This window comes from Eutrigla gurnardus, assembly GCF_963514095.1.
Source record: "Eutrigla gurnardus genome assembly, chromosome: 16".
In the NCBI taxonomy this organism is placed as follows: Eukaryota; Metazoa; Chordata; class Actinopteri; order Perciformes; family Triglidae; genus Eutrigla; species Eutrigla gurnardus.
This window is the reverse complement of record NC_139927.1, coordinates 15,599,662-15,627,038: the sequence shown is the minus strand read 5'-3', so window position 1 is coordinate 15,627,038 and position 27,377 is coordinate 15,599,662. Positions and strand designations below refer to the sequence as shown.

The following is a 27,377-nucleotide window of genomic DNA, read 5'->3' as shown; positions in this document are numbered from 1 at the left end:
CACATCACGTTATCGAGGGTTTCTCCAGCTCGGCACATGTGAATTCTTCTTGCATATACTATCAGAACTTGAAAGGTTCTTATTGTTATCTTGATTTGCTGAGCTGGACAGTTTGATTTGAGCTTCGAGAGCCTGCTGCCTTGTAAAAGATGGAAGGACCTAATTTCCATAAAATTAATAAAAGATCAAATAAAAACAGAGGTATCCAACATAGAACATGCGGCTGGATCTCCTGCTCTCCATCAACTTCACATGGATTTGATGTATCTCCTCCAATAGCACTGTTAGCTTCTAGCCACCGGCTCAGCTGTCACCATGTTGATAGCCTTCAATCATTAATTTGCTCTGAATTTTGCATCTTTATCTATATTTTATTGCAGTCAAATAAATTTACTGTGGATCCGAACTGAAGGTGCTAACGATGCTGATGCTAATGGTATTATTCCACATTGAAGCTTTCCTCACTGAATCTGGGCTTCATATCTTACAGGAGAAGAATTGCAGATAAGGGCTCGTCACCTGAACCCGACCAGAGATCAGTAAGTATCACCAGACTTCTCTTAAATCTACATTTTCTCTGATTTAGGTTCAAAATATCATCACTTGCTGCTCATTATTGGAACGGCACAATAGTTCCTCTGTGTCGTAACACACACGGTTTCCTCAGCGTGTCCTACATTCACTGCATTCCTGTCTGAAAGGAGTCCACAATCACTCAGTGCTGTATCTGTGTGAGAGTCTGCTTAGCTTGGGTGGACGTCGGGTAACACATTCCAGTTCCAGTCTGTAATCACCGTACCCACCTTGTAATCTGAAATATGTTCTGACCTGCAGGCCTTTATTTCAAATATTAGAGTTTTATCATATTTTAAAAAGATGTCTATCTCTCTCTTTCTCTCTCTCTCTCTCTCTCTCTCTCTCTCTCTCTCTCTCTCTCTCTCTCTCTCTCTCTCTCTCTCTCTCTCTCTCTCTCTTATTATCAGATTACAGCTCAAGAGCCAATAATCTCTCACTTCCCTGGAATGCTTTAATGTGAAACATCTGCAGGAAGTGTTGCGCTTCATTGACAATTTAATTCTGAGACGTCTGAGGAATTTTTACTTATTTTCATTTAGAATGTCTGATGAAAAAAACATTTTTTCTAAAAAACTAAACACTTAGTTACATGTTGTCACAACTGCATAATATGTGGCGTTATTAGGGAAATGATTTATTACTTATGACTTCTAGATTTGATACAGGCATTTTTGCCTTCATCTCAGGTGCTTTATGTTTAAATTAAAACACAATCATGGTTAAAACAGACAAAAGGTGCTTCCTGTTACTGTCTTAAAGATCTCCCTTATCCAAACTCTCCCTCCGAGTGGGACTCATGTCTGACCTTTGACCTTTGTCTGTCTGTGGAACAGGAGGAGGGCGATGGCAACACGACCCCTAAAGTGTCAGCCTGTAGCACACCAGGTGAGTGTCAGAGGGAAGCAACACTCCGGAGGGGAAACATCAAACCACGGCAACAGGGATTAACATGCATCTTCCTCACACAGGCGACGGGGATCCAAGTTAGCATGAATCTAGTTACATTTCCCCTCAGCAACTGGTTTTGTTTATGATGATTAACATCAGTGAGTAGCTGAGCTTCATGTCATATGGTCAATTTCATATCTGTTTGTGTTTGCTGTTCCTCCAGACATGCCCAGGAAGCCGTGGGAAAGACAAAACACCATGAACGGTAGCAAATCTCCAGTTATCGGAAGGTACAGTATCTCCCCACGTCTTCCATATTGCTGTGTATTGTTGTCACTTAAAGAACATTTTATATCCTAAAATGGTCTCATTGTTTCTAATATCATGTGTATTGCCTATGTGAATGGCTAGCAGCGATGCTACTAAATATCCACCACATTAAAGCATTATCATCAGCTAGTTTTAGCATGATGCACTGCTGGGGCCGTTCAGCGCTGGCTAACATCACTAAAGCCTATGTCGCCTTCATGTGCACGCTGGTTGTACATCAGACACCCGACTTAAAGCGGAGGCGTCTGTGTGCGAATGAGAGGAATCAGGTGGTATCAAATGTAGCGAAGCAGTAGTCGAGGTTACTGATTATATTGGATGATTATGTACATGCTAAACTGTACACATCTAAATGGATATTGATATGAATGTATATTGTCTGTGGCACTGGGTGTTAAAGCTACTGCAAGGAACTTATATTTTGTGTTGATTTTGGCGGTCCCTGTGGACAAAAGCGGTAGTGTTTCCGCACCAGATTCCCTTTAGAAAACCTCTATTTTGGGCTGAGACGCTCAGGTCTGGTTCTGGTTCTCCAGTGCCACCCTTCCCTTTGGGTCCGACCCCGGTGGGCTGGTCCGCTAGAGTCTGAGCTGAAGGAGTTTCTGGTCCTGTAAATGGTTTTCACAGGGAATCTGACCCGATGAAGGGCTTTCACTTTTTTGTTCATGTAGGTCATGTGGAGGTGTCCGTATGAAACCAGTTAAAAGTTCCTCACAGTAACTTTAAGACGAGATAAAATATAGCTTTCAAATTTGCTGAGGGTGGCATTCTTCTACATGAAATCCCGAAGAAGTGTGATACTGAGTGCATAGTAGCCTTTTGAGTGAAGCTGCGTGGGCGTTATGAACAGCCCTGACCCAGAGCCATCTCATTAGACTGGGCACTCATACAGTATGAATACTAAGCTGTAATTAGTAAAGTCGGTGTCTCTGCTGCTCACACAGACGAGAGTCTCCCTGGAGAAATGCCATGGCAGCAGATTCCTCCAACAGGTAGAGAGAAGACGGCCCTGCAGAGTCAAATCCTTTTCTTTAAAGCGATCTCCTTTTGTTCATAGAGGTGTGCTGTTATGGACGTGGTTTTGTTGGAGAGGGGTGAAGTCCTTTAGGACACCAAGTCCGGTGTTTTGTATGTTTTGCACCAAAACCTGATGCGTTGTCCCGTCGTGAGATCTGGACTTGCTGTGCTAAAGCCTTTATTTTCACATGCTTGGATGAAACCTTTGGAATGGATCCTGTGTTGTCTTTGTGTTTTTTTCCAAATGTACCAACCTGCAAAGGCTCGCGCTGTCTGCCATGTGTGTGTGTGTGTGTGTGTGTGTGTGTGTGTGAGAGGCGTTTTCTAGTCAATGATTTCTCATGAGATCTTCAACTGTGTTTGCATGCCGCTCTGCATGCTGCCCTTTTTCTTTAAAGCAGGGAAATCCAAATGTGCGTGTCACATACTGTACACCCACGCTATCATACACTCAAACACGCGGATGTGAATGTGTGTCCACCCAGTGCAGAGTGGACTTGGCACAGTATTATCACAGCAGAGCCAGAGCAGATCCAGCAGGGGCTCACAGATAAGGCCTCGCTGTGTGTCCTAGTGTGTGTGTGTGTGTGTATGTGTGTGTGTGCGAGAGATGGGCGTATTTGATTCCAGCTTATGAAAATATGAACTTAATATTTGACCCACAGAGTGCCGAGCACATGAACTCGTAAGGCTGCACACGTTGTCTTAGTATTTCACACTCAAGCAGAGGGAGGTTTATTTGTGGGCGTGGCTGGTGGGTAATTCCAGAATGATGTCGTCCAAGTGGTCTGAGAGAAAACCAGACTTGTGGACCCTCCTCCTCACAAGACTCGGCCTGCGACGGATGATTTGGCCAATCATGCGTCACTTCAGAGAGAGGGCGTTCTTATTGGCTGTTCTATAAATGCCGATACGTCCCGTCGGTGAAAGCCTGATTCAACGGCGGATCCTGCATGAACAGTTGATGTTTCAGCATTTAATAGAAACGCAGACACAACAAGGCAAGACAGATTTGTCAAAAGTCTGAAGCTAATAGTTTAGCCTCTGCTAACTGCAGCCAACGGCTAACCTATAATGACATCATTATTATTATAAATTATAAATATAATTATTATAAATGTAGTATTATATTTATTATAATAACAATAATAGTTATAATAAAACAAATAATTTATAATAATAATAATATCCATTTTGCACTTAACACAAACAAAGTAATATATATAAATAAACTACCAAGGTGAATTGATAAAATACTGACGCGGAAAGATTTTAATAACAAACAAGAAGAAGAAATTAACAAAATTAATTAAAATTAAAACTGCGAGCAGTGATAACGGGCCCTCGCATGGCACGTAACTCGGTTAGTGCTACGGCCGCCTGACGTGTCGGACCGCTTGGCCTGGCCACCGCCACGGGGCGGGTCGTCCCCGGCCACCGCCATGGCTGGCGCCTGTCGTCCCCGGCCACCGCCACGGCTCGGGTCATTCCCGGCCACCGCCACGGCGTGGGTCGTCCCCGGCCACCGCCACGTTGCCAGTCGTCCCTTGCCTGAATCCTCTCTTTTGCCTTAATCGTCGTGTTGATCATTGTATCAGACGACTGAAGTCGTCACGCTCGACTGGGGTGCAAAGTTCCACGACACTGGGATCGTATACAAGTGTAAAAACATGACATTTCATGTCACCATTAGGGGGCGCTCTGATTGTCAGTCAAAATTCTAGTGCAGACGCGTTGAAGATGGTACTCTCATCAAACGTGAGAAGTTTGAACCAGATCGGACAATGGACACTGAAGTTATAACAGTTTAGAGTATTGTGGCGAAGCATGAAATTCGTCCATGTTCAGGGCGCTGTAATTGCGCTCCCATAGGACTTATTTAAGACCTTTTGATCATTTATAATCGTCGAGGCCTCTAGAACAGGCTCACAAAGTTTGGTAGGAATCGGATCAACGGTGTAGGAGGAGTTCGTTAAAATACAAAGCTTACAATTGAAAAATGGCTGATTTACTGTAACGTCCCCGAGTGGTCAATTTTGATAAAACTTTCAGGATATGTTCCAGGGACATATGTCAACATATCCTGCAAGTTTCATGATGATTGGGTTAAATATTGTGGAGTTATGTGTATTGATTTCTAGAGCCCCGCCCCTCTAATGTTCATTGGCTTATAACTTCTGAACGCAACAATGTTTCACTATGTCCTTTGTAGGGATTATTCAACTCGGGGTAGTGATGACACACAGCAATTTTGGTGAGAATCGGATTTACGGTTTAGGAGGAATTAGCAAAAACGTGTTTTTCACAAAATTCAAAATGGCGGAAAATTTCGGTAGTTGGACTTTAGTACTCCAAGAGGCTTTTTTGTAGAGCACACTTGCCTGCACATGTGAGGCGAATTTTGTGTCAATTGGAGTTACGGTGTGCTGGGGCTGGCATAAGACGCGTTAGGTGGCGCTAGAGAGCCACCTTTTTGTGGCCAACTATGAAACCTTTAAAATATCAAATTTTTCGCCAGTCCCAATATGCACGTCAATTTTGGTAGGCTAATTATATTGCTAAGGCCCCCAAAAAGGCAGTTACTTTGCATAATAATAATAATAATAATAAACAATCGAATTTCAATAGGGCTTCGCAGCCCGACGTTGTCGGCGCTCGGGCCCTAATAAGATAAAATCAGGATAGGTTTTCCTATAAAGCACACTAGCAACATTTTTTTTAACATTCTTCATTCAGGCAATTTGCTAAACTGCTGTTACATTTTTAAAGAAAACACAATGAATTTCCAGTTTGAATATTGTAAGTGTTTTGGACCGAGTGTAAACTGAATCAGTTTCAGTGTGAAAAGTCCAACTAAAGGACCACAAGCCATAGTTACAGTGTTTCCATCCCATCGCCACTAAATGACTCACTGCCGAGCTTATTTCCTTTTTCATTGTGGTCTACTTCCTGTCACGCTTCCTCTCTTCAAAGTGATTGGCTGCTCTTTGCTGAGCTCGTGTGAGAAGAAAGGCTGAACTTCTATCAGGCTGCAAGTTTCATCTCAACAGACGAGAGATGCATTTCCTTATTAGGTTCCGTGTATTGTTGAGGCCTCTATGTGTCTGCTCTTGTGTGTTAACATGCATGTCTGCGTGAGACCCCAATGTGTGTGTGCATGCTGTGACCAGGATTTGGTTCCAACTGCGATTTTGGCAGCATCCTTTTGTGTGTGTGTGTGTGTGTGTGTGTGTGTGTGTGTGTGTGTTAGTGCACCTGATATAAAACTATAAGGGAATAAGTGAACAAATTAGTACATTTCAACAGGCTTTTGCTATCAGATACAGCAGCAACTAACTCTGGGGGTGTTATGTGTGTGATAATCATGGTTGAATTTCAGGTTTTATTGTAGAAAATGTTTAAGTCATATTGTGTTTATAAATCTATACATTTCCATCAGGCGTGATCTAGATGTATAATGTGTATTTATTTGATAGACATGATAATGACGTTCCTGTGTCCTTTCCTTTCTCGTCCCCTGAGTTTCCTTGCGGTTCTTTGTCTCTCCTCACAGACCTAAATCCACTCCGACACCTACTGCATCCTTAAGTGCCAACGGTGTGCCGACAGAAGCGGTTGACTATGACAGATTGAAACAGGTGGGTGAACACTTTCACAGACGTTCTGACCATTCAGAGACTGGGAAACATTTATTTTGATAGTATGTCACTGCACATGAAAGTGGGAATGTTAGGCACATTAAATCAGGCGGCAACCTCCGGTTCTGAAAAGTGAAGCCGATGCTGAAGTGCCTGAAACTGTCATTCTCTCTGGCCATGTAGCTCTGTTACAACTATGCTACAGTACACACTGTGCTATAGTAGAAACCCACCCACCATTCTGGGTGTGCAGTGACCCGTCCAGTTCTAAAGCAGCTCCATCCTCTGGTCTCAGTCAATGAGCCTGTTGGATAAGTCTCTCAGAGTCCTTCCTATCTGCCACCACAACTACTCACAGCCGTGGGACCGGGAGACACACCCTTTACTGTCATTGTCATGTCCTATATTAGGAATGGTTTGAATATCTTTGGTGATTTGTTTTGCTTCAAACCAGGCGCTCCTGAAAAGTGAAGCCAGCTCTGAAATGCCTTTAACTTGCATTCTCTCTGCTGGCCATCAGGGGGCAATTCTTTTCAGATTGTATAGAAGTCTATGAGAAAATGACCCTACTTCTCTCCTGATTTATTACCTCAGTAAACATGAGTTTATGGTCTCAATCTCTAGTTTCAAGTCTTCTTCAATCCAGCATGATGTTCATTTAGTAAATTATGGTCCATTTAGAGTCAAATAGACCATAAAGCAGGGGATGCTTTAGGGCGGGGCGACCTCGTTATTGATACAGTTAGCTACTAAGATGACTTTAACACTTAGCTGTAAAGTCGACCTTGAATTATGAAGCTACCTTTGTTAGCAGCTTCACCACAGAATCCAGATGGATCCAGATCCATTAAGGTTGCTGCTCGGGGTGCCGCTCTGCCGCTTGTGTTCATCAGATCCATCCGTCGCTCCTCCTCAGTCCAAATATGGTCACTTCCTTCACTGGTTGCAAAAAATTGAACACGACGACAGCCAAAATGCTGAACTTAGGCTTAAAACCGTAGTCCACAAACCAACGGGCATGCCACCATGACTACGTTCGCTTCTGATATACGGTCTGTGGTTGGAACGCACCAATAACATTTCCACTAGGGGGAGCTACAGTCCTGTAGGCAGCTCTATGTACTTTTGCTGTTTTTGTATTATTAAACATTAGCATTTTGAAAGTATCACAGAACCCACTGAGAGAGAATCTTGTGTTTTGGATGTTTTTGTTCTGGTGCTCTGCACAGATCTGCAGGTGGACAATAAATAATTATATGTTCAGCTCCCTAAAAATGTACCAAAATTTACAAATAAGTGGGAAGTTGCTACCGCTGTATTTTTGGTCTTTGGCAACAGAAATGATGTGCGTGGTGATTTGCTTATAGAGTGGGGAAGTGAGATCTGATCACAGGTGGTGACTTGTGATCAGATAACCCAAACTAATGTTCATACCAGCTCTGAACCGGGCCTGAATGTCATGAGACACTTTCATCCCGTTTGGACTGAAAGGTGACTTTGTTGCGTTTATCTTTCTCAGGACATTCTGGACGAGATGAGGAAGGAGCTGTCAAAGCTAAAAGAAGAGCTCATTGATGGTAACTGTCACTCTGCTCTCCTCTCACACACTAAAGTCGACATCTCTCTGACTGTGACACACATTTCCTTCTGACTGCTTTCCCTTTGCCTTCTTCCCCATTTGAATTGTTTGCATGAGATATATTTGCAGGTTGTTGTTAAGTTAATAACTGAGTGAATTTAGTTTTACAGAGTTAGGAAAGCAACGTTTAAGTCACTTCCACACAGTGATGCATGCAGCTAATCAATGAAACACTGGTATCTGATCAGTGGCCGATACCCAAAGCCTAGGTATCTGTATCAGGACTGACAAAGTTTGGTCGGTGCGTCATCGAAATGTTATGATAATGGCCAAAATGATGGAAATAAGTTGTAATGAACCAGAATTTTCCTGCAGGAGGTCAGCAGTCCTGTGAGCGTAGTGTCATCATCATCCGTCACCGCCTCTGTGTGACTCATACTGTTTCTAATAGCAGAATCATAACAGGAAGGTATCTAGCTGCTGTCAATATTGTGGACTTCACAGAGAGGTCATCATTTGAACTTGCGTTTTGGTGCCTTCTCCTACACCACACATCGCTGTCTTCTAGGTAGGACCGGCTCACACTGAACTCGGGTCTCACGCGTCTTTCTCTTTGTGTCCTCAGCAATCAGGGAGGAGCTGGGAAAGTCCAGCACGGCGTAGAGGATCCAAACTCTTCACCATCATCACACACATCCACGACAGACAACCACAGTCAGTACAAGACACGACGATACGACGGCGGAAAGTCAAATCAACAGAACGACGACAACAGCAACCATGTTAATACCGAGAGAGGACAGTATTCGGGGCGGCATCGGACGGGACAACAATGGACGGGATTTTGTGGTGGGACGCTTGTAACTCTTGATAGCTGAAGGAATCCCCTCTTCCTCCCGCGGAGGGCATCGCGTCCTGCAGGACGGTGTCTGAAAGAGAGGCAAATGTATTTATGCAAAGATGATTTCTATCTCTCTCTCTCTCTCTCTCTCTCTCTCTCTCTCTCTCTCTGTCTCTCTCTCTTCGTCCTATAATAACAAGAAAAAACACACATACAAACTCTTCGGTGATACTGTATTAACCATCGGCGCAGAAGTGAACAGCAATGCTAAGAACCCAAACTCGTCTGAGGACCGTTTTATTAAGAGAGTTTGGAGACGGGAAGAAGGTGGGGGATGGAAAATATAAACTTTTTCCCATAATGCCATAGGGGTAGCGTGCGTGCGTGAGTGAGAGTGAGTGAGTGAGTGAGTGAGTGTGTGTGTGCATGTGCGCGTGTGCGTGTGTGCGTGTGTGTGTGTGTCTGGGGGACTGACAGTCTCTGGTGAAGTCCACCACTGCAGGACACTGTAAAGCTCGTCTTCCTCAAATACTATTTTAACCTGAATATGTACAAAAGAGAGAAAAAGTTATTTAGAGAGAAAAAAAAAAAAGCATCTATCAACCATGTCTGTTTCCGTGTCGATCTACGGCCATATCAAGTAGCTCAATAACCCAGTCTTTAGGCGGTCCGTCTCTCCGTCTGTGGAATCGTAATCCCGAGTGTCGTGTCCCTCCTGGAGTTTCCTCATTTCTCTGTCGGTGCTGTTGAGTTGCAGGTGGACGAGTCACCGAGGGCAACCGCCCGTCTGTAGCTCTCTACCCAACCCGTGTCCGTCGGCGCCGGTTTGCTGATACCCGTCGTAGTTGACCTCGGCCAGTCGTGCAGACAGAACTGACTCCTCCTTCCTGTACGTTTTACATTTGAAGCCTCTCCGTTCGGTGCATGTGTGCTTGTTTCCTTTTTGCGCGGTGAGGGTCACAAGTCTGCCACGAAATTGCATTTCCTGTCGCAAGTTTTATGACGAGCAATAAGTGTAGCATCTCTGTTCAAAAACGCCACCTGCCCCGCTCATACTGTCTCTGTCCTTTTTATGATTTATGAGCCCTCGCTGGACGACGTTACCTCTCGTCAACTTTATCGCAGATATTCTGTGAAACTGGAGGCCGACATGACAGAATATCAGAGCAACACTGTAAGACATGATTTCATGGAATAACAGCATTTCTAAATCACAATGCTCTCCTTTTCTTATTTTCTATAAAAATCCAAGGATACTGTGTCTTTTTATCCTTTATTATGATCATTATTACTTTACTGCGTTTATAAAGAAAAACTTTTGAAAGGTGCACAGGACGACCCACGTGCGTAACGGATGGTGTCCGTACGAGGACGCGAATGTGCCATTTACTCTCTAGTGCTTACTGATGACGTGTGTGTTTCATCTTTTATTTCTTTGCCTTTCTCTCCTGCCAGTGTCTAATCCGTACAACCAGAAACTGTATTTTCCCTGCGATTTTATACACGCGTAAAGGGACCGTCACTTTATTGTAAAAATCACTTTTGTTTCAACGTTTCTTTCAGTTCAAGTTTGTTTTCACTGAAAGTACAATCAACCTGAGAGGGGTGTGTTGGGAGCCGAGAGACTGATGTCCAAATGCTGTAGCTGTTCTGAGATCAGCGGTGTTAACGGATAAAAGCCCACGTTGTTCCAAAAAGGATCCAAGGATATCTTTAACAAGTTATAAAGTGATGCTTTGTTGGGTTCGTGGTTGATGTGCATCAAATTGAGAACTCAAAGGCAATACGGTGTTTACCCTTAATGTCACAGCAACAGTGACTTAAAGAGGCACTCCATTGGATTCCTGTTGTCCTTCCATGTAGTTTAGAGACAACAAAGGCCAAACTACCCTGACGTTTGGTCCTACAGTTCCCATAATTCAACACGGTAGCATCTTTTCATTAGACGCTCCCTCCCTGACAAACTTAGACGTGAACTCTCAGTTTAGTCCTTGAGTTGTGTGACATCACAGGCCACGCCTTCCCCCTCGTGGTGAAACCCGATCAGCAGTAAACCCTGCGGAGTGCCGCTTTAGCTCTCGCCATGTCTTGCCCGGTAATCTCTGGATCTCGTACAACACGACTGTGTTCAAGGGCTCGGATGCTCGGAGATGAGAAGTCACAGATTTGTGCCCTTTGAGAGTCTCTGTCGTTTTGCTTGGGTCAGATATTGTTGACATACTGAGATGAGGACAAATGAGCGGGATAATCGCGGCCGTGTTCCGTCTGTACTGTCCATGACGTCGTTTCGTCTAATCGTCCACTTGCTGAAACGAGAACACCGGCCAGGAAGCTGAGTGTTCGCACGGCATCGATCGCACTTTACGACAACAAACCGGCAGAGCAGTCCCACAACAGTGTGGCTTTCTCACCAGAGGATTCAACTGGCCAGTCTCTCCCGCTAAACACCACCCCTCTCAACAAAGTCGCCTTTCTTATTTTTGTATGGTTTTTGTGGAGAGATCCGACAAAAAAGGAAGATGTCTGTCTCTGCACTCGGCAGGCGAAACCTTTGGATCGAGAACAGTTCATCTCTTTGTGAAGCTATGTGGTTTGTGCCTTGTTCCGAAGTTGCATTTAATACGTCAAAGATATAAAGATGACTAGTAATAATGTCTAGGGACTGTCATCATGATCACATGCAGTTGTTATTTAGTTTGGCTTTCTGTTTTGTTATTTTTTTTCCATCATGGTCGTGTTTATTTGAAGGGAGAAGTTGATGACCTTTGTACTGTTCCCCACTTAGAAATCATCTTTTTTTCTTCTTTTCTTTGACATAAATGTGATTCGTTTCCACACAGTTGTGAGTTGCTTTTTTAACAGCTCGGACGTACAATCAAGCCTTTGAGACACGAGGCCCGTGAGGGTTCAAAGACGATCTCCGATGTGAGATGGTTCCACACGAGTCTGGCGGCGGCGTTCTGTGATGCCATGTAAACGCCACACAGACCGTGTGAGTTCAGCCGCTCAGCTTTCCTCGCTTGCTTGGGAATTCCGTCGTGTCCTCCGCAGCCAGCTCTGCTCCACGTTGATGTCAGATGATGGAAACGCTTTTCTTTGTCCGTAATCCCAGTTTAATGCCGAGGGGAAATGAAAGAGTTGTGGATTTGCAGGGATGAATTTGGCTGAGGCAGGTTTCATGGGTCGGTTTCCAGACTTCTTCTTTTATCGTCTGCATTGTACCATACTGTTCTCATGTTAATTAGTCTTTTCTTACGTGCTAACATATTGTTTTTGTTTGAGCAAATTAAATAAAAAAATTGCAATACTAGTAGACTAGAAGTCTCTTTTCTATAACGGTGTTATGAACTTTGAACAACTTTTCCCGCTTTGCTCGTGTAAAGGTCGTTACACACAAACCATGTAAAACTTATTGTGAAAGATAAGAACGGATGGAGTGAATTTCAGAAGGAGTAAGTAAAGTTTGCCGCCTTGGTTCGGACTCCATGTTGTTTCAGGTGTAACACAACCATACAGCACAACATATTTAGATGCTCTGAAAAATCAACCTTCTTCTGGTTTCACTGCATAATATTTGAGTTCTGTGTGAAATCAAGATAGAAGTAACAATTCCAACAACAAATAAACTCACAAAAATATTGACATGCGAATTCATTGCATATTATAAATGGCAGCCCTCGGTGTGTAAAGAGCCACCTCTTTATTTTCAGACATACATGTATCAAATCATCACAACATTTGACCTATTATTGTCGAATTTCAACTCCAGGTGAGCGTTCCAAATATAACTGTAGAATTTACTAACTTAGGCTTCCAGTCATACAGCAGCAGAAACCCTGAGAGTATTGATTTTAACAAAAATGTTTAGCATCTTTTAATTTCTAAGAAGAACGTCTCACCTGTTCAATAGTTTTAATTGTTTTGCCACTTTTGTAAACACAACTATTTTTTGGGGAACCCTTTGGTTCTGTGTACTTGCACTGCTGAATGGAATGCAGCTCCCCTTGATTGGTTTTGGACAAACAGTGTCACATACAATAGGGAGAGCAATGAAAATAGAGTAGGGTAACGTGGAAAGTGCCAAAAAAACGCCCTGGCCGAATGCCTTTCATGTCATTCATGAGCGGCCAGTTTATTTACCTAATGCATGTTTAGAACCTTTAAAGGTGCTCAACACAAAATTCAGAACATTTTGTATTACCTCTCAATGGCTCTGGTCTCATAATGAATAATGAGAATACAGGCTTTGACATTGTATATTTGGATTTGTCCATAAAGTATTTTGCTAAATTTGTCTGTTTAATTTTGTGATTTTCACAATGATCTCATCAACTTTCTAGGTGACACTTTCAAAAGCTGCTGTTACGGCAAATGTCCTTAAATAGACTTCCCGCACTTTATTGCTTGTAAAAAAAAAAAAAAAAACGTTTCTGGTGCAGCTTCCCCTACACCAACGCTTCCTGTGGGCGGGGCTTGGCGAGGTCTGGCCTGTGCATCTGCAGTTCATTTGAGGTTTGACTTGACTTGCAACCAGAGAGGGGCTGTGCCGAAGCGACAGCTGCACGAAGGCAGGAAAACACCCAGAGGAAGCTGAGAGAACGTCGATGTCGTAACTAGATTGGAGAGTTTGAATTTTCAAAATCAGTTTTCTTCCCCTCATTGTGTTTTGAGCGGCAGGTATCACAACCGTCAGGGCTCCCATAAGCCTTTGCATGCAGCTCTCCTCTACTCAGACTTTGTGTCCGAGTGTCTCGGCTGCACGTGGTAGTTTGATGCCATCGTGTTCAGCTGATGTTGCACTTTCCCCACAGAGATGCTACAGCATGATGCACAATAACCAGTTTACTGAATCCATGCAACTTGGGATGCTGTCCTTATGATGGCATACGAGAAATATGAGGACAGATCCGAGTTCACTATGCAACACATTTATGCATGTCTTTTTTTAATATTTATTGAATGCATTATGTTTTGTATCACATCTGAACACAGTGCAACTAAGGCGCAATCCATGACAATACTGACCCTTCCAAGTGATTTGATGCATCTGTCCCCACAGCAAAATGTCTTCCTCTGTGTCAATTTTTATTAGCCATTGAAAAATAAACACTTTTGCCATAAAACATAAGAATGGTTATTAACAGACTGAATGAGCCAGTCCAGTCAGGAATTCTTATTCTCAATGTTATAGCATTCTACATTATTTAATGCAGAATTATTACATTAAACCTTTATTAAAATAAAAATGTAGTGCGTTTACTACTACTAATACCTTCTTATTACTTTAGTATGTCCATTTCCAAATAAATTATTTATAGCTGTGTTAAGTGTGCTTCTAGTATGTATAAACAGTGTTGAGTGTGAGATATGGACGTTTTGCCACTTCTTCCATTTTGTCTGGCGGTAATTTGATACCAGTAAACAAAATAGTCGTGACCCCCTCAAAAGCCAATCCCGACTCAGCTCAAATCCACCGGTAACCAATCCGATTGCAGGGCTGTTTGAAATGAACGCTGGACGAGCCAATCGGCAGGCTTCGCGCCTTCGTGGTCACTGGTGGGTTTTGCCGAGAGAGGGAGGGAGAACGAGCGCTACGTCAAACGCTTGCACCGTCCGGTTGCTTTTTAATATACAATTTAACTTATCATTTCCTCGTCTTTTCAAGGAATATTTTTTGGCAGTTTTACTGAGTGGAATTACTGGCGTAACAAGGTAAGTGCTTCCACCCAACGTATATGCTTGTGATGCGAAACAAATCGCCTTTACGTTCGTCTTTGTTGGGAAATTGGGTTTTAGCAGAGTTAACCGAGACTAGACTCCGGCTACTTCCTGGAATATTAACTTGTTTCCACCGGTCCGATTAAAATACCAGAGCAACCGCTGGGTTAAATGTAAAAAAGTCGGTCCTTCCATTAAGTGTCTCGTAATTTTCTTAGAAATGTTTGCTAGTTCTGGCCAGCAGCACGTTGACGTGAACTATAACGTTGCCGTTATTGACACTAGCGTCTCCAGATTAACGGCACGCAATACGCGTAACCACCAGGAATTAGACTGTGTCCGTTTAGTCAAAGACAACCATACAGTTAGTTTGTAACGTTAACGCAGACATTTAAACTCGTCGGCTGTTCGACTTTTCCGCACGCTGACTTACTTTAAACGTATCTGCTGCAACACTGAATACTGAATTCGTGTTTTGTTGAACTTATTTACACATGTGCTGCTCGAGGTTTGATTCTTTGACGGATGCGTTTGTTTTCCTCGCCATCGACATTTGAATGCATGACGTTTTCCCTCCTTCTGTCAGTGTTGCTTGGTGCTGCATCAGGGCTGTCAGGAAGCTAACAAAGCTAACACTAGGCGCTAACGTTGTAGAGCAGTTCCTGTAACTTGGGTTGTGGTATGAATGATATAATTAACCTACTCAATATTCAAGTAAATATAATTGTACTTTATTTTACCATTCACTTCATTGAAAGTGGTGTAAAACATGCAGGTTAATTTATCGAAGTATTGAACAAAAGTGCTCCGAATGATTAGTAATTACCGTCCGTAACGGCAAATATATATAATTACCGTATCTGCCAAATCGGAGCGCAATGGAAATTATGCAGAAAACAATACCGTTACAGAGTCCAAGCAAAAGATTTCACGGGTTGGAGGAGCAAGTAGTTTCCCTTCAACTTGGTTCATTTGAAAGCATAACGTTAGTTTGCGTTTGTTAACTAGATTGCGATGGATGGTTTGTATGAGATAGTATTGTAAAGTCCCCGAACAGTACACTAAAACAATTTTGTATGCATTTTAACCATTGAGGACACATGTATTTCTGTGTAATCGTATGTTTGTTTGTATATTGTGCGTGTCTTTTATATCTGGACCTCGAGTCTGTCACTAAAGATAATTAGTAGCGAATCGTGTAAAAAAAAGAGTCGCTTTAACGTTAGATTATCCTTTCATGGCGCTTTACGTTATATACCTGTGTTTCCTGTATTTAATTTGCGCACTAATGTAAAAACACCCGGATGTTTCCTTAAATAAAACGCCACTGCAATGTTAACCCAACAAGTAATGCCTTTTTGGAGGGTGTTTACAACTTATTTCACGTGTTTCATTTCTGGGGGCTGCATACCAGGTGGAGCTCAGCGGAGGTTTTAGTGGGTGGGGGTGTATACGGTACGTGACTTCTATTTAAAACTCCACCTACGTTACAGCCCGTATCCCTTTCATCAGCCCAGCCTGAGACCTGCTGGGGGAAACTCAAATCAGTCATGATTCAGTCCGGACTTCCACATCCCATATGAAACAAGTCAGGAGAGCAACGCAGGACGTACTTTGGGTGGTGTCAGATCGAGGTGTTTTTTTTTTCCACTGGCATGTTATGGATTTGATTTCCTTCTGTTTTTACTGATTAGATCAGTTACCAGTGGATAAGGGATTGACTGCATGTGTTGACTCTCACTGCCTGTTTGTAGTAATCCTGGCGAGCCAATTTCTTAAAGGACAGTTGGAATTGTTTTAAGGCATACAGGAGATTAATTGATGAGGTACACATTGGATTTGATTGTGCAACAGGGTGCGTTTTGTTGTCAATACTTGGCTCTTATTGTCTTTGGTGTACTTATGATGCTTAATTTCTCCTGGGCAAAAAACACAATCTGATCTAAACTTAAGACGTTTCTATATACTATCTGCCATTTCCTGAAGCATGTTGCTGTGTTAACCATTGGAATTTTAATTAGTAAGACTGCCTATTGGAGGCTGTCATGTGGCTAAAATTGTCCCCAGCAGGGAGCTGGAGGTAAAGACCTACATTTGCTTGGCTGAAATCAAAGCATGTTGTCTCTTTTTAATCAGTCTGTCTAACAGTAACTTGCTGTTCTTGTTAAGGTGCTGCTAATCGAACAGTTTGCACATGCAATGCTGCCTGTGTAGTATGCTGGCTGTGGCAAGGTGACACATGGAAAAGTGATTTTAGAGCAGCATAAGCAGGCATATGCTTCAATTTATCTCAGTTAATATAGTTCTGTTTGAATGAGCTGTGTGTAACAAGTATGTCCATGCATGGGTTGCCTTTACACTGTTATTATACAGTTGGCAATAAAGCATTGATATCTGCAGCATTGGAGGAACTCATATTTGTCTACAGAGCTCAATAGTTAAATAAATGACCAGCTTTTATCACCACATTAGATTTTATGGTAGTCCTCAAACCCACAACCACAGTTTCCTGTCTTTGCTTAGTTGGCTGTGACTTGAATGATGCCACAACTCTGTCAGACAGACAGCTTTGGGTAACCCTAGCAGGGACGGACCTGTCAGCAGTTCTGCAGTAGTGTGTTGGTTTTCTAGACACTGAGCCTCCCTGGTCACTAATGTTCCATAATGCTGACCTTGCCTGGCCTACCTCATTGTGTCCGGTGGTGAACACCACAGTCGGACTTTGCCGTTCTAAAGTGTAGGCTAATGTAGGCTCAAAATCGTAAACCAATAATGTGTACAATTTGACCAGGCGTATAAACCTTGCCACAACACCATAGGTCTATCAAGCTAATTTCACACATAAGTAAACAGAAATACAAATTTGGTTGAATTTTTTTTCTGTGTTCAGGGATTCCTCCAGGGGTTTTGGTTCGGACTGTGGGTAGGGTGTGTTTTTTTTATTTTTAAGGTTGTCCTCTGAGGGATAAACATATTTCCTTTGAATAATTTTGAATTTTGAAGATTAAATTCCTTTTGGGGAGTGGCCAGAACAGCCCACTCATCTCTGGCCATGTTGTAGTGAGATCCTGTAATCCTTGGCAGTAGCCTTTTTGCTAAATACCATCACATGATAAACGGCATAATTGCTGCTTTTGTATGATTATTCTAGTTTGTGATTAATAGGGTATTTTTCTTCCTCAATTAGTTATTATGGCAACGGAGCAATTTATTGTGACTACCAGTGTTTCATGTTTTAAGACTCTTTGGAGTGATATTGCATCATAATGCTGAATTGTTGTCCAGCCAGTGTTGCGCTGTATGTAAATACAGTGGACGGACGGCAAGTTGCATGTCAAATATGTAACTGCCAAAGCAGTGCCAGTGACAATGAGCCTATTGAGATTTTGAGATGCCACTATAGTACTTGTCATTGAAGCAGATTGTTGAAGTTTGAGCTCATGCTGTGCTTCAGTGGACTGTGTGGAAACGGAAAGGGAAGGGTGCAATGACAATGTGTGCCATTGTATCAATTTATACTTCACTGTACTTATCAATTGAAAGTTAGGTTTGCACTGTGTTGACAGTTTTCTAAATAAGCAAATCATTCCACATACATATGATGATGTGGCTAACAGGGTGAGGCGGTACCATCCTGATCTGGACCATTTATCTACTAAATTGTGGCCAAATTGTGACAGCGATAGTCATTGGTGTCGATGATGTGAATCCGAGGATATTAATATCTGCACATTTCCGTAGTGTCCCCCGTGTAGTGTATGTCATGTTCCTAAAGTGTACATGACATACGTCTTGTTTAAGACTGAGAATATATAACAAATACTGACTAAACACTCTTTTAAATGTATTTTATAGCCTATTTAATTGACTTAATTTCCATTTCCCCAGTGTAAACAGGCACACACTGGTTGTAGTTGCAGTAGAAAATGACATTCATGCTGCTGCTGTTACACATTACAGAAATCCACCATGTGCAACGCTTGTTATGAAATAGTGATTTCCATGACGACGCGCTAAAACCCAGGCCACGCTGTTTTGATGAAAGACTAAAACATTATCTTTCCTTTTTTCTTTTTTCTCACGTCTACTCTCTTTGCCTGGCTGTCCTCCCATTTTCTCTCTCTTTCTTCCCTGTACTTTAACTATATCTCTCCTGACTTTCACTTTCACTCTCAGGTTAATGAAGATGCCTACTGTGAAGTATCAGAGAGGGGACATGGTGATGGGCCGCTGGCCTGGCAGCAACCTATATTATGAGGTCAAAGTGCTATCCTTTGATGCCAAAAGTAATCTCTACACCGTTATCTACAAGGATGGCACCGAGCTGGAGCTCAAGGAGCAAGATATCAAGGTAGTCCCAGTTGCAACGAAACTCACAAACTCTCTCGGGCAAATAAAGGATGGTGTCATTTTGTTCCTAATTTTAGCTTAAGAAAATATTACATTTCCTTGTTTTTAAAGATAATGTTTTCATTGTGAAGGCCACATGGCAGGACTGTAGCCACGGTGTAGGAACCCTGCTAGCAGACTGCTGAAACGCAAATCCATAGTTGTAAAGGCTGCAAGATTATGTCCAAAATGAACAACGCAATTGTTTTTTCATATTTTTTTAAACTCATTTAAATAAACGGAACACTGCTTTCACTTTGTGTTGTTCCACCTTCCTGCCAATGTATTCACAGTGCATCTCCTATAAACAACCCCAAATTAAATGAACAGCACTGATTTTCTGATTTCACTTTCATGTGCTATTGTTGTGCTAATTAACAAACTGTTTATCTGCTGTATAAAAACAAATAATATACATAATATTACTATTGTACTCTTGTGAACTTTAGTATCACAGTCATGATCATTAAATCAATTAATTTAGTAGCCATATCAATGATTTGGAGAAATGCCATCGTACTGCACAAGCCTTGCAGACAACCTCTTCTCAAGCCTGCTGTGTTGAGTTAATATATTATACACAAGATGAGGGAGACTTCATTTTACTATCTTTTCTCTTTCAAACAAGAAGCAAACAAGTTTCTAATGGGTTGAATCTCCACGTGTGTTTCTATCGCCGTTTCCCCCTCAGAACGCTGCTGGTTTCCAGTCTCGCTCCCGCTCCCGCTCTCGATCACCAGGCCGTCGTCGCAGCCGGTCGCGCTCCCCAGCAAGGACCACGCGGCGCTCATCGTCCCGCACAGCAGCGGCCGTCGCTGCGGCAGCCATATCGGACAGAACACCGTCCACCCGCAGGGATACAAAGCTGAGTGATTCACCAGAAGTCAGGCTCAGTCCCCTGGTAAGGGCCACATCGCCTTCTCATTCTGTTTAGTGATACCACCGACATGATGCTGGGTCACTATCAGTTCGCTCAGCTCTAGTTATGACATGATAGATACCAAATACTAAACATATATTGTACTCTTTAGAAGTTTCTTAAACGCAACCATTTTCTTATTATAATATATTGAGTCTTTGGGTACATGGGACTACTGTTTTTTCCTAAAATATAAGTGCCATGTGCCCAAAGACTAGATATAGTATTATAATATATAATAGTGACTAGATATAGTCACTTTTCAGATGATTTATTTATTTATTTTGAGTAATTACTAGAGACAAATTTCAGATGGCCAGAGAGCATTTTCATTTGTGGGCACAAATAAGGAAAAAAAGAAAATAAATATCACTGTAGATGAGATGGCCCCATGACAAGTCTCCGTCATGTACAAATACCTAAATTAAAGCCCCTCGAGGCAGGTTGTGTGATACTGGGCTATACAAATAAAATTGACTTGGAGTATTGACTGGAGTTGAAGTCGATTTTAAAAAGGCACACTTTTATCTGGCAGGATCCAGTTTATTGTGAAATGTCCTAAATCACCAGTAGCATGTCATAGTAGGCGTGTCAGTGTCAACTCTTGTCATTCAGGATTTTGACCCTAAACAGTCACGTTCCCTCTGCCTATTCCTCATTCCCCCCCTTTCTTTTTGTCTCCATCTCCATCAATCTCCCTCCATTGTTTGATGGATTGCAACAGACAAAGGAAGCTGAGAACAATAGTAACAATAAGCATGAAGAGAAAGAGGAGAATAACACCGCTAACAAAGTAAATGAGGTGAGTTTTTATTTTTTAATACAAAAAAAAGAAAGGAAAAAAAGGTTTCTCTGTGCAGAAAAAGATAAATATGTATTCAATTGAAAGGTTCAGAAGTAAATTAGTGGTGGACCATTGCCCAGCTATTTACAGTACACACATGAACACCAACAGACCAGAGTCATGGCGTTCACTCCTGAAAGCGTCTAAACACTTTAGTGTCTAAACACAAGCTGCTCTCCTGTTTACCGTCTACCTTTGAGTTGAGTTGAGTTTTGTCAGGCCCAGCAACGGATGTTCCAGGTGGGACTCGCTGCCTCATCGTGAATGGGCTTTGAGGAATATTGGTGCTGATGGAATGTCCTGATGCATGCATGTTTTGTATGTGTTTTTCAGCAGAGAGGCTCCCCTCACAAGATCATGCTTCATTTAGCCGGTCACATGGCGTACCAACATGTGCCACTTCTTTACGCTCCCTCCGTTGCATGTTATTTCAATCCAGTTTGTCCCAGTTTTGTCAGCTTTGTTGTTTTGTTTTTTGTCTAAATCAGATGCCAGAGTAGGATTGCAGACCTGAAACCAGTTCGCCTCTAAAGTCATTGTTGGTCTGTGTGGTTGTGTTGCTAATCTATATTTATACTATAGTTATACTATGTCTATAGTAAGAAGCTTTCTGAGAAGACCCAGGAGCTCAGTCATAGCTTTGTAAAAGTATGTTTTTAGTTAACCGAGAAATAACTTAAAGAACTGGGGGTTTCAGTAACTCAAATACAACAGCTTTTAATAATTAATCTTTGGTTTATGAATTGATTTTTCAATTGAATCTCATTAATTTCAAAAGCCTTTACTGTTTTTTCTTCTTAGAGGTTTGATTTGTAGAAAGGAAAGGAATATTTTGCCTCCAGTTTATATGTTTTAAATGACGGTTTTGAATGACAGTATTACACAATAAAAAATAATCTACTGTGCTGTATTTGTCATCGTTTCAGTCGCCCAATGTATTGGAAGACACTCAGTCCTAATAGATCATTTAATCCAAAATGGTTTGGAAAAAAAGGACTGACTAGTTAATACTCTCCATCATAGTATATTACATATACTGTCTTTTCTTTCCTTCCATCCAACAGATGTGGTGATGACAAACCATACGTTATTAATACGATAGGAGGATATATTTTAGAAATTGAGAACTGGGAATCTCAATTATCATGTGACTTTTTTTTATTTAAACCTGAGTCTAACCTTCATCAGGTTAAGTTCCTGTAGATGAGACGTTAATATTGAAACACCTAGCCTATATGTATAGTATGTAGTTTCGGCTATCGTAACTTTACTCAGTAATGGACGGTGTACAGGATTCTGTTTTCTTCTCCTTCGCTCCTGCCACAAAGTATTGATGCTTTGTTTTGAGGGCCCAGAATTTGAATTATTTCTTTTTCTAATGATCCAAAATCTTTCTTCAGAAGTCTGAGGAGCCTGATAAGAACCAAGGCCGTTACAACCTGCGCCGCAGGAAGGACGACGGTGATGCCAGACCAGCTGAGGTCAAACCAGAGCAGCTGAAGGAGAAGGATACCAAGCTGGCGGCGGCTGCTGCTGCCACCTTCTCCACTCCACTGGACTTTGGAGGGAAGATAGGTAGGTTACAGGAGGGATAGGACGAGCGACCACTCCCACCGTTTAATTTAGGGAACACCATTGTTTTTTGTATTTAGCATATTCTGTTGTTTGAGGCTGCGTCGTGTGTTAGTGTGTCTGACACAGTGGAAAAACAATAATGAATATTTCTGATAAATGAAGTAAATGTGTATTGCAGGACAGTTGAGTGTATCACTGATATTTCTACTTCTTCTGGTCACTCTGTATTCTATATATATTCATGTATTTGTATTCATAACGTGAAAGTTTAACATAAGCACTGCTGTGGTGTTGCGGTACAGTCATCCTGATCACACTGTCTGTTCCCTCCTCCAGGAGCATACTTCTGGCTGCTCTTCCTGCCGGCCTGGGTTCTCTTCCTAGTTCTCCAAGTCAACCAGGGGGACCCCAGCCTGACCAACTTCCCCCCTCCTCTCCCCCCTCTTGAAGCCTTCTGGGATGGCCAGGCTCTTGGCTTTGTGATCCTGTGGATCTTATTCCAGATCCTGCTCTACATCCTGCCCATTGGAAAGGTGAGTGAGACTATACTATATGAATGCATGAGGTAATGAAGAGAAATGACATCAGTCGTCGCACACACAAGCAGTCCGTCCTCATCACTGAACCCAGTAGAAACTGCGAGGCTGTACCTTGTTCTGTGTTAACGGCTGCAGGAAAGACACACGTGAACCAGCACATGACTTTTCCTGTCTGTTAACTGGCAGGAGGCAGAAATTGGATTAATGGTCATGAGTGACCGTTAATAAGATGCTCAGATTTCAGTCCAAATAATGTAGATACGTAGCTGATTTATGTCTTTCACGTTCTTCCTGTCCTCTTTCGACGACCCACAGTGGGAACATGAGCTCAGACGTCTCCCGTCATAGATGTTTACAATAAACTAACTGAAACCTAACAGAGAAGCAAAGCTGTTAACCCTGATTGTGTCTGTCTGTCCAGCTGAGCCAGGGCATGCCGCTGCGGTCTGGGGAGAGGCTGACGTACAGAACCAATGGTGAGTCTCCAACTACCACTACAATCTGCACTCCAGTCTCGTTGATGGATGAATTCATGTTTCTGTTCCTCAAACTGATCGCTGCTAGCTTAGAGCAAAAAGAGACGAAGATTCTGCTGTCGTTCCACGTCCATCTGTATCTGAAGCTCGGCGTGTCCCTCCAGGTTTCTTTGCCGTGGTGGTGAGTTCTGCAGCGGTAGCAGCAGCGGTGCACCAGGGTGTTGACCTCACCTACATCCACAGCCACTTCCTGCAGCTGACTACGGCCGCCTTCATCATCTCCGTCCTGCTTAGCGTCTACCTGTATGTCCGCTCTCGGTACGCTGCCTCGGAGCAGCTGGCACTGGGGGGAAGCTCTGGTAAGAGAAGATCCAGAGTTACCTTCTCACTGGTCAGACACGCTGTGTTGGGCCTCTTGTCTGATTACTTCTCTCTTCCTCTATTTCACCAGGCAATATGGTTTATGACTTTTTCAAAGGACATGAGCTCAATCCCCGCATCAAAGAATTTGATCTGAAATTCTTCTGCGAGATGCGCCCTGGTCTGATTGGCTGGGTGAGTTGTCACGCCAAAGCAAACGATTAATGAGCACTTGAAAAAAAGAAGTTCATAATAATACTTATTATTATATTTGTATATTCAGAGCCAGACACATGATGCTGAAAGTCTTTAATTTAATTTGATCTGAAACGTGTACCTGTTAGCCTCTCACTTTCTGTACACATTGCACACTCTGGTGGCCACATGTGGAATTTCTTTTAAACGTCAGCTGTGGCTTAGATTTTATAGCAGCTCGTGAAATGGGTCCCTGTGATTGGACACTTTTTGATGATCAGTGAATGTTTTATACTATACTATATATTTTCATTCATAACTATAATTGGCAGCAAGTTTTTCACCACCATCTGAAAAAATATCATATTTTTAATGATTTACTTGCTTTTGATTTGTATTATTAGTTTTAGTGATTGTTGTTGACGGTGTGCATGTGCCTGCAAAGCATTCTGGATGATGAGGAAACTTTCATAACAATTTTTTTTATTTGTGTCTCAATGGTCAGTGTTTGATCAACTTTGCAATGGCGCTGGCTGAGATGAAGGAGCAGGGTCTGGATGCTCCGTCTTACTCCATGATCCTTGTGAACCTCTTCCAGCTGCTCTACGTGGTGGACGGCCTCTGGAATGAGGTAAGCTCAGCCCGAAACGCCCAAGTCTTCCTCAAACCGTCTCCTTAATGAAATCCGTGAGTGACCGCTGTGTCTTTCCGTCTCTTCAGGAAGCCATCCTGACCACCATGGACTTCATCCACGATGGTTTTGGCTTCATGTTGGCGTTTGGTGATCTGGTCTGGGTTCCCTTTACATACACCCTGCAGGCCTATTACCTGGTCAGCCACCCCAACCCTCTGAGCCTCCCTGCTCTCGCAGTCATAGTGACACTCAAACGTAAGTCGGAGTAGAGCATTAAAGCCGCCTCGGTCGAGGATCTCTATTGTTTGATGACGTGACTGCATTTGACTGTTCATCAAATGTCATGACATTTTATTTTCTCAGCTTCTAAAGCCGAGGCGATTTTTAAACTTTACTCTTGGTCTCTCCATCTTTCAGTCGTTGGCTTCTACATCTTCAGGAATTCCAACTCTGAGAAGAACGCCTTCAGGAGAAACCCATCAGACCCCAGACTGTCTCGTAAGTTCAGCTGCAGGCTAATGATGTCCTGGTTGTTGAAAGGGAGGACTTTTTCCTCCCTACATATTCTTTTATTGCCCTCCAAGGGAAAATCATTGAGGCGGATCAGCCGTTTGAGTTACAGTCAATAAATTGACCCACATTTGTGTTTCTGCTCTCTCCAGACTTGAAGACGATCCCCACAGCTACAGGAAAGAGTCTACTGGTGTCTGGCTGGTGGGGTTTAGTCCGCCACCCTAACTACCTGGGAGACCTGTTGATGGCTCTGGCCTGGTCCCTACCCTGTGGTACGTTGGCTTCACGTTTGCACCACAAGTAAACACACACAAACACTCACAAGCTAACGCAGTAAGAACATATACAAATGAAGCACTAGTAGAACGGTTCATTGTTTGTTCACACCGAATGCAAAGCAAGCTTTTAGCACGGTGCTATTGCACATTATATCAAAGCAAAGATGCTAATTTGTTTTGTACCATTTGTATTTTTTTTAAACACACTAGAGGTAACAGGATAACAATGCTGAGAACAGATCCAGAGTCAGATTAAAATGTCCCTTCCTCATCCCCCCCTGCAGGCTTCAGCCACCTCCTGCCATGGTACTACATGATCTACTTCATCATCCTGCTGGTGCACCGAGACTCCCGCGACATGAGCGAGTGCAGGAGGAAGTACGGCTCGGCGTGGGAAGAGTACTGCCGAACTGTTCGCTACCGGATCATTCCCGGCGTCTACTGAGGACCTCGTGCCGGACTCTCCCGAGCTGAGGCCCTTTTCTACTCGATATTATGGCCGTGAAGGCTCACCAAAAAAACATGAATTTGAATGGACAATAGACTGATTTGACTTTTTAATCTTTTTAACATTTTTCAAATCTTGATTGTGGACTGAAGAAACTATAGTAGTTTCAATTATTTTGACGGAAGAGAAAATGATGCCTATTGGTATTGTGGACTATTTGAAGCTTCTTTTTTTAAAATAGAAAATACTCAAAAATATAGACTTGAAAAGTTTTCAAAATGAGGGGGGATATGAAAATGCCTCTGCTAGGAACGTCTTGTTAGGATGTATATTTTTGTATATACACATTTGTTTTATACTTCAAGAACATCTCACCATTTTCATAATTTGGGTAAGTTTTACTCATTGCTTCCATATTCACAATGCTACAATATCAGCTTGGCTATTATGAATAACTTTGTAAGTACGCCTTTCTACTATAGTTATACTGCTTGTGTATATTGTGAAGGATGGGATTTCTTGTTCTTTCTCAGGACCCAGAACTTTGTCAGAAAGTTGAACTCGAAAAGTTTCGTCTTCAAAATTGTGTTGTGCATCTTTTGATATAGGCATCTAGTTTTGAATTGAGAGTGTAAAAATTATTTTTAGGTTTCAAGAAAAATGCACTAATGTGTTGAGGTCTATAGATTTTCTTTTTTCAATCCCAAAGTGTGTTTAATTTGGCTTTGCTACCTCAGGTTCTGCCACGCACGCCGTGCCCTCTGGGAGATGTAGTTATGAGTCACCGCTTAAAAGAAAATGAATTAGTTTTTTAGCATTAGTATCCGTCATTCATATCACGTTAACGCTTCCAAACCACTTGCATTTCCTGAATGTTTACGGCGCTGATGAAAGCATTGATGTTCTGTGAACTGCTTGTTAATTTCACACCACTGCCACACAAATTTGGTTTGACTCTATTTAAGCTTTAATAACTCAAGTCATAAGACAATTTAAATTCAGTTTATACTGTGACAGAGTATTTACAAGCTGCATTTGTGAATCCAAAAAGTGTTTTTTCTTTTTTGCGCCTGTGCAGCTAAATAGCAATATATTAACTCAACTAGGTAGCATTTTTTATGCTGTGCTGACTGAATACCATGTAAATATATATTTTTTTTAAATCATGCTATTTTCTGAAAAAGTGACAGTAGTGATAATAGTAATGTTTCTGATTAGATATTTAATTTTGCTTTTTATTTTTGTTTTAAGTTAATGTCATTTCAACCACTGTAGTTGTTTACAGATAGATCTGCCATGTTTCTGGACAAGACTTCAAAATGTATTAAAGCAACCGGTGGCATTACCTGATGGGAGGAAGCCATGTCGACTACCTCCTGTATGCCTCAGGACACATGATGGTTATCTGGGTGGGAAGCCATACTTGATGAACATTAATAATGATGATGAATGAGAAGTAAACAGATCTGTCAGTAAGGAGGAATCAAACAGTGATTGGAAAAGCTTAATACGAATATTGCAGCATAAAATAAAGGTTTACATTATTTCCCTTTTCTGTGGACTTTGTTCATTTGTTGACAGGATTTTGTCTTTTTTCGCCATACTATACTCTGACTTTTT

General features: G+C 42.2%; 2 protein-coding genes across 11 annotated transcripts in view; both read left to right on the top strand.

Moving 5' to 3' along the window:
* enah (ENAH actin regulator) overlaps positions 1-10,551 on the top strand; it is a 101,839-nt gene extending 91,288 nt beyond the window's left edge. For 5 of the 8 annotated variants that reach the window (XM_084030744.1, XM_084030743.1, XM_084030747.1 and 2 more), the window contains 7 exons: positions 491-539; positions 1,410-1,461; positions 1,688-1,754; positions 2,739-2,786; positions 6,365-6,449; positions 7,969-8,026; positions 8,654-10,551. In XM_084030744.1, coding sequence (XP_083886870.1) covers positions 491-539; positions 1,410-1,461; positions 1,688-1,754; positions 2,739-2,786; positions 6,365-6,449; positions 7,969-8,026; positions 8,654-8,691 — 397 coding nt within the window. In that variant the 3' untranslated portion in view covers positions 8,692-10,551. The remainder of the gene's footprint in view (positions 1-490; positions 540-1,409; positions 1,462-1,687; positions 1,755-2,738; positions 2,787-6,364; positions 6,450-7,968; positions 8,027-8,653) is intronic. The other 3 variants (XM_084030748.1, XM_084030746.1, XM_084030742.1) reach the window with 1 other exon arrangement.
* Positions 10,552-14,437: 3,886 nt separating this feature from the next.
* Positions 14,438-27,309, top strand: lbr (lamin B receptor). Of its 3 annotated transcripts, none has more exons than XM_084030683.1 (14): positions 14,438-14,581; positions 18,764-18,938; positions 19,668-19,877; positions 20,620-20,688; positions 22,140-22,314; positions 22,651-22,847; positions 23,275-23,329; positions 23,494-23,688; positions 23,781-23,884; positions 24,390-24,515; positions 24,605-24,773; positions 24,936-25,016; positions 25,181-25,303; positions 25,594-27,309. In XM_084030683.1, the coding sequence occupies exons 2-14, from the start codon at positions 18,768-18,770 to the stop codon at positions 25,752-25,754; spliced, it is 1,836 nt and encodes a 611-aa protein (XP_083886809.1). In that variant the 5' UTR covers positions 14,438-14,581; positions 18,764-18,767; the 3' UTR covers positions 25,755-27,309. The 3 variants fall into 3 exon arrangements, with proteins under 3 accessions (XP_083886809.1, XP_083886807.1, XP_083886808.1); XM_084030681.1 differs by having other exon boundaries at positions 20,620-20,697; XM_084030682.1 differs by lacking the exon at positions 14,438-14,581 and adding an exon at positions 16,137-16,221 and having other exon boundaries at positions 20,620-20,697.
* Positions 27,310-27,377: the final 68 nt, after the last annotated feature.

What these genes read in the sequence shown, in the direction of transcription:
- lbr (XM_084030681.1), top strand. Translation starts at nt 18,768, where the DNA reads ATGAAGATGCCTACTGTGAAGTATCAGAGAGGGGACATGGTGATGGGC. An exon ending in AAGTCAGGCTCAGTCCCCTG is followed by an intron (nt 19,878 to 20,619) that starts GTAAGGGCCACA and finishes GGATTGCAACAG; the next exon opens with ACAAAGGAAGCTGAGAACAA. An exon ending in AGTCATAGTGACACTCAAAC is followed by an intron (nt 24,774 to 24,935) that starts GTAAGTCGGAGT and finishes TCCATCTTTCAG; the next exon opens with TCGTTGGCTTCTACATCTTC.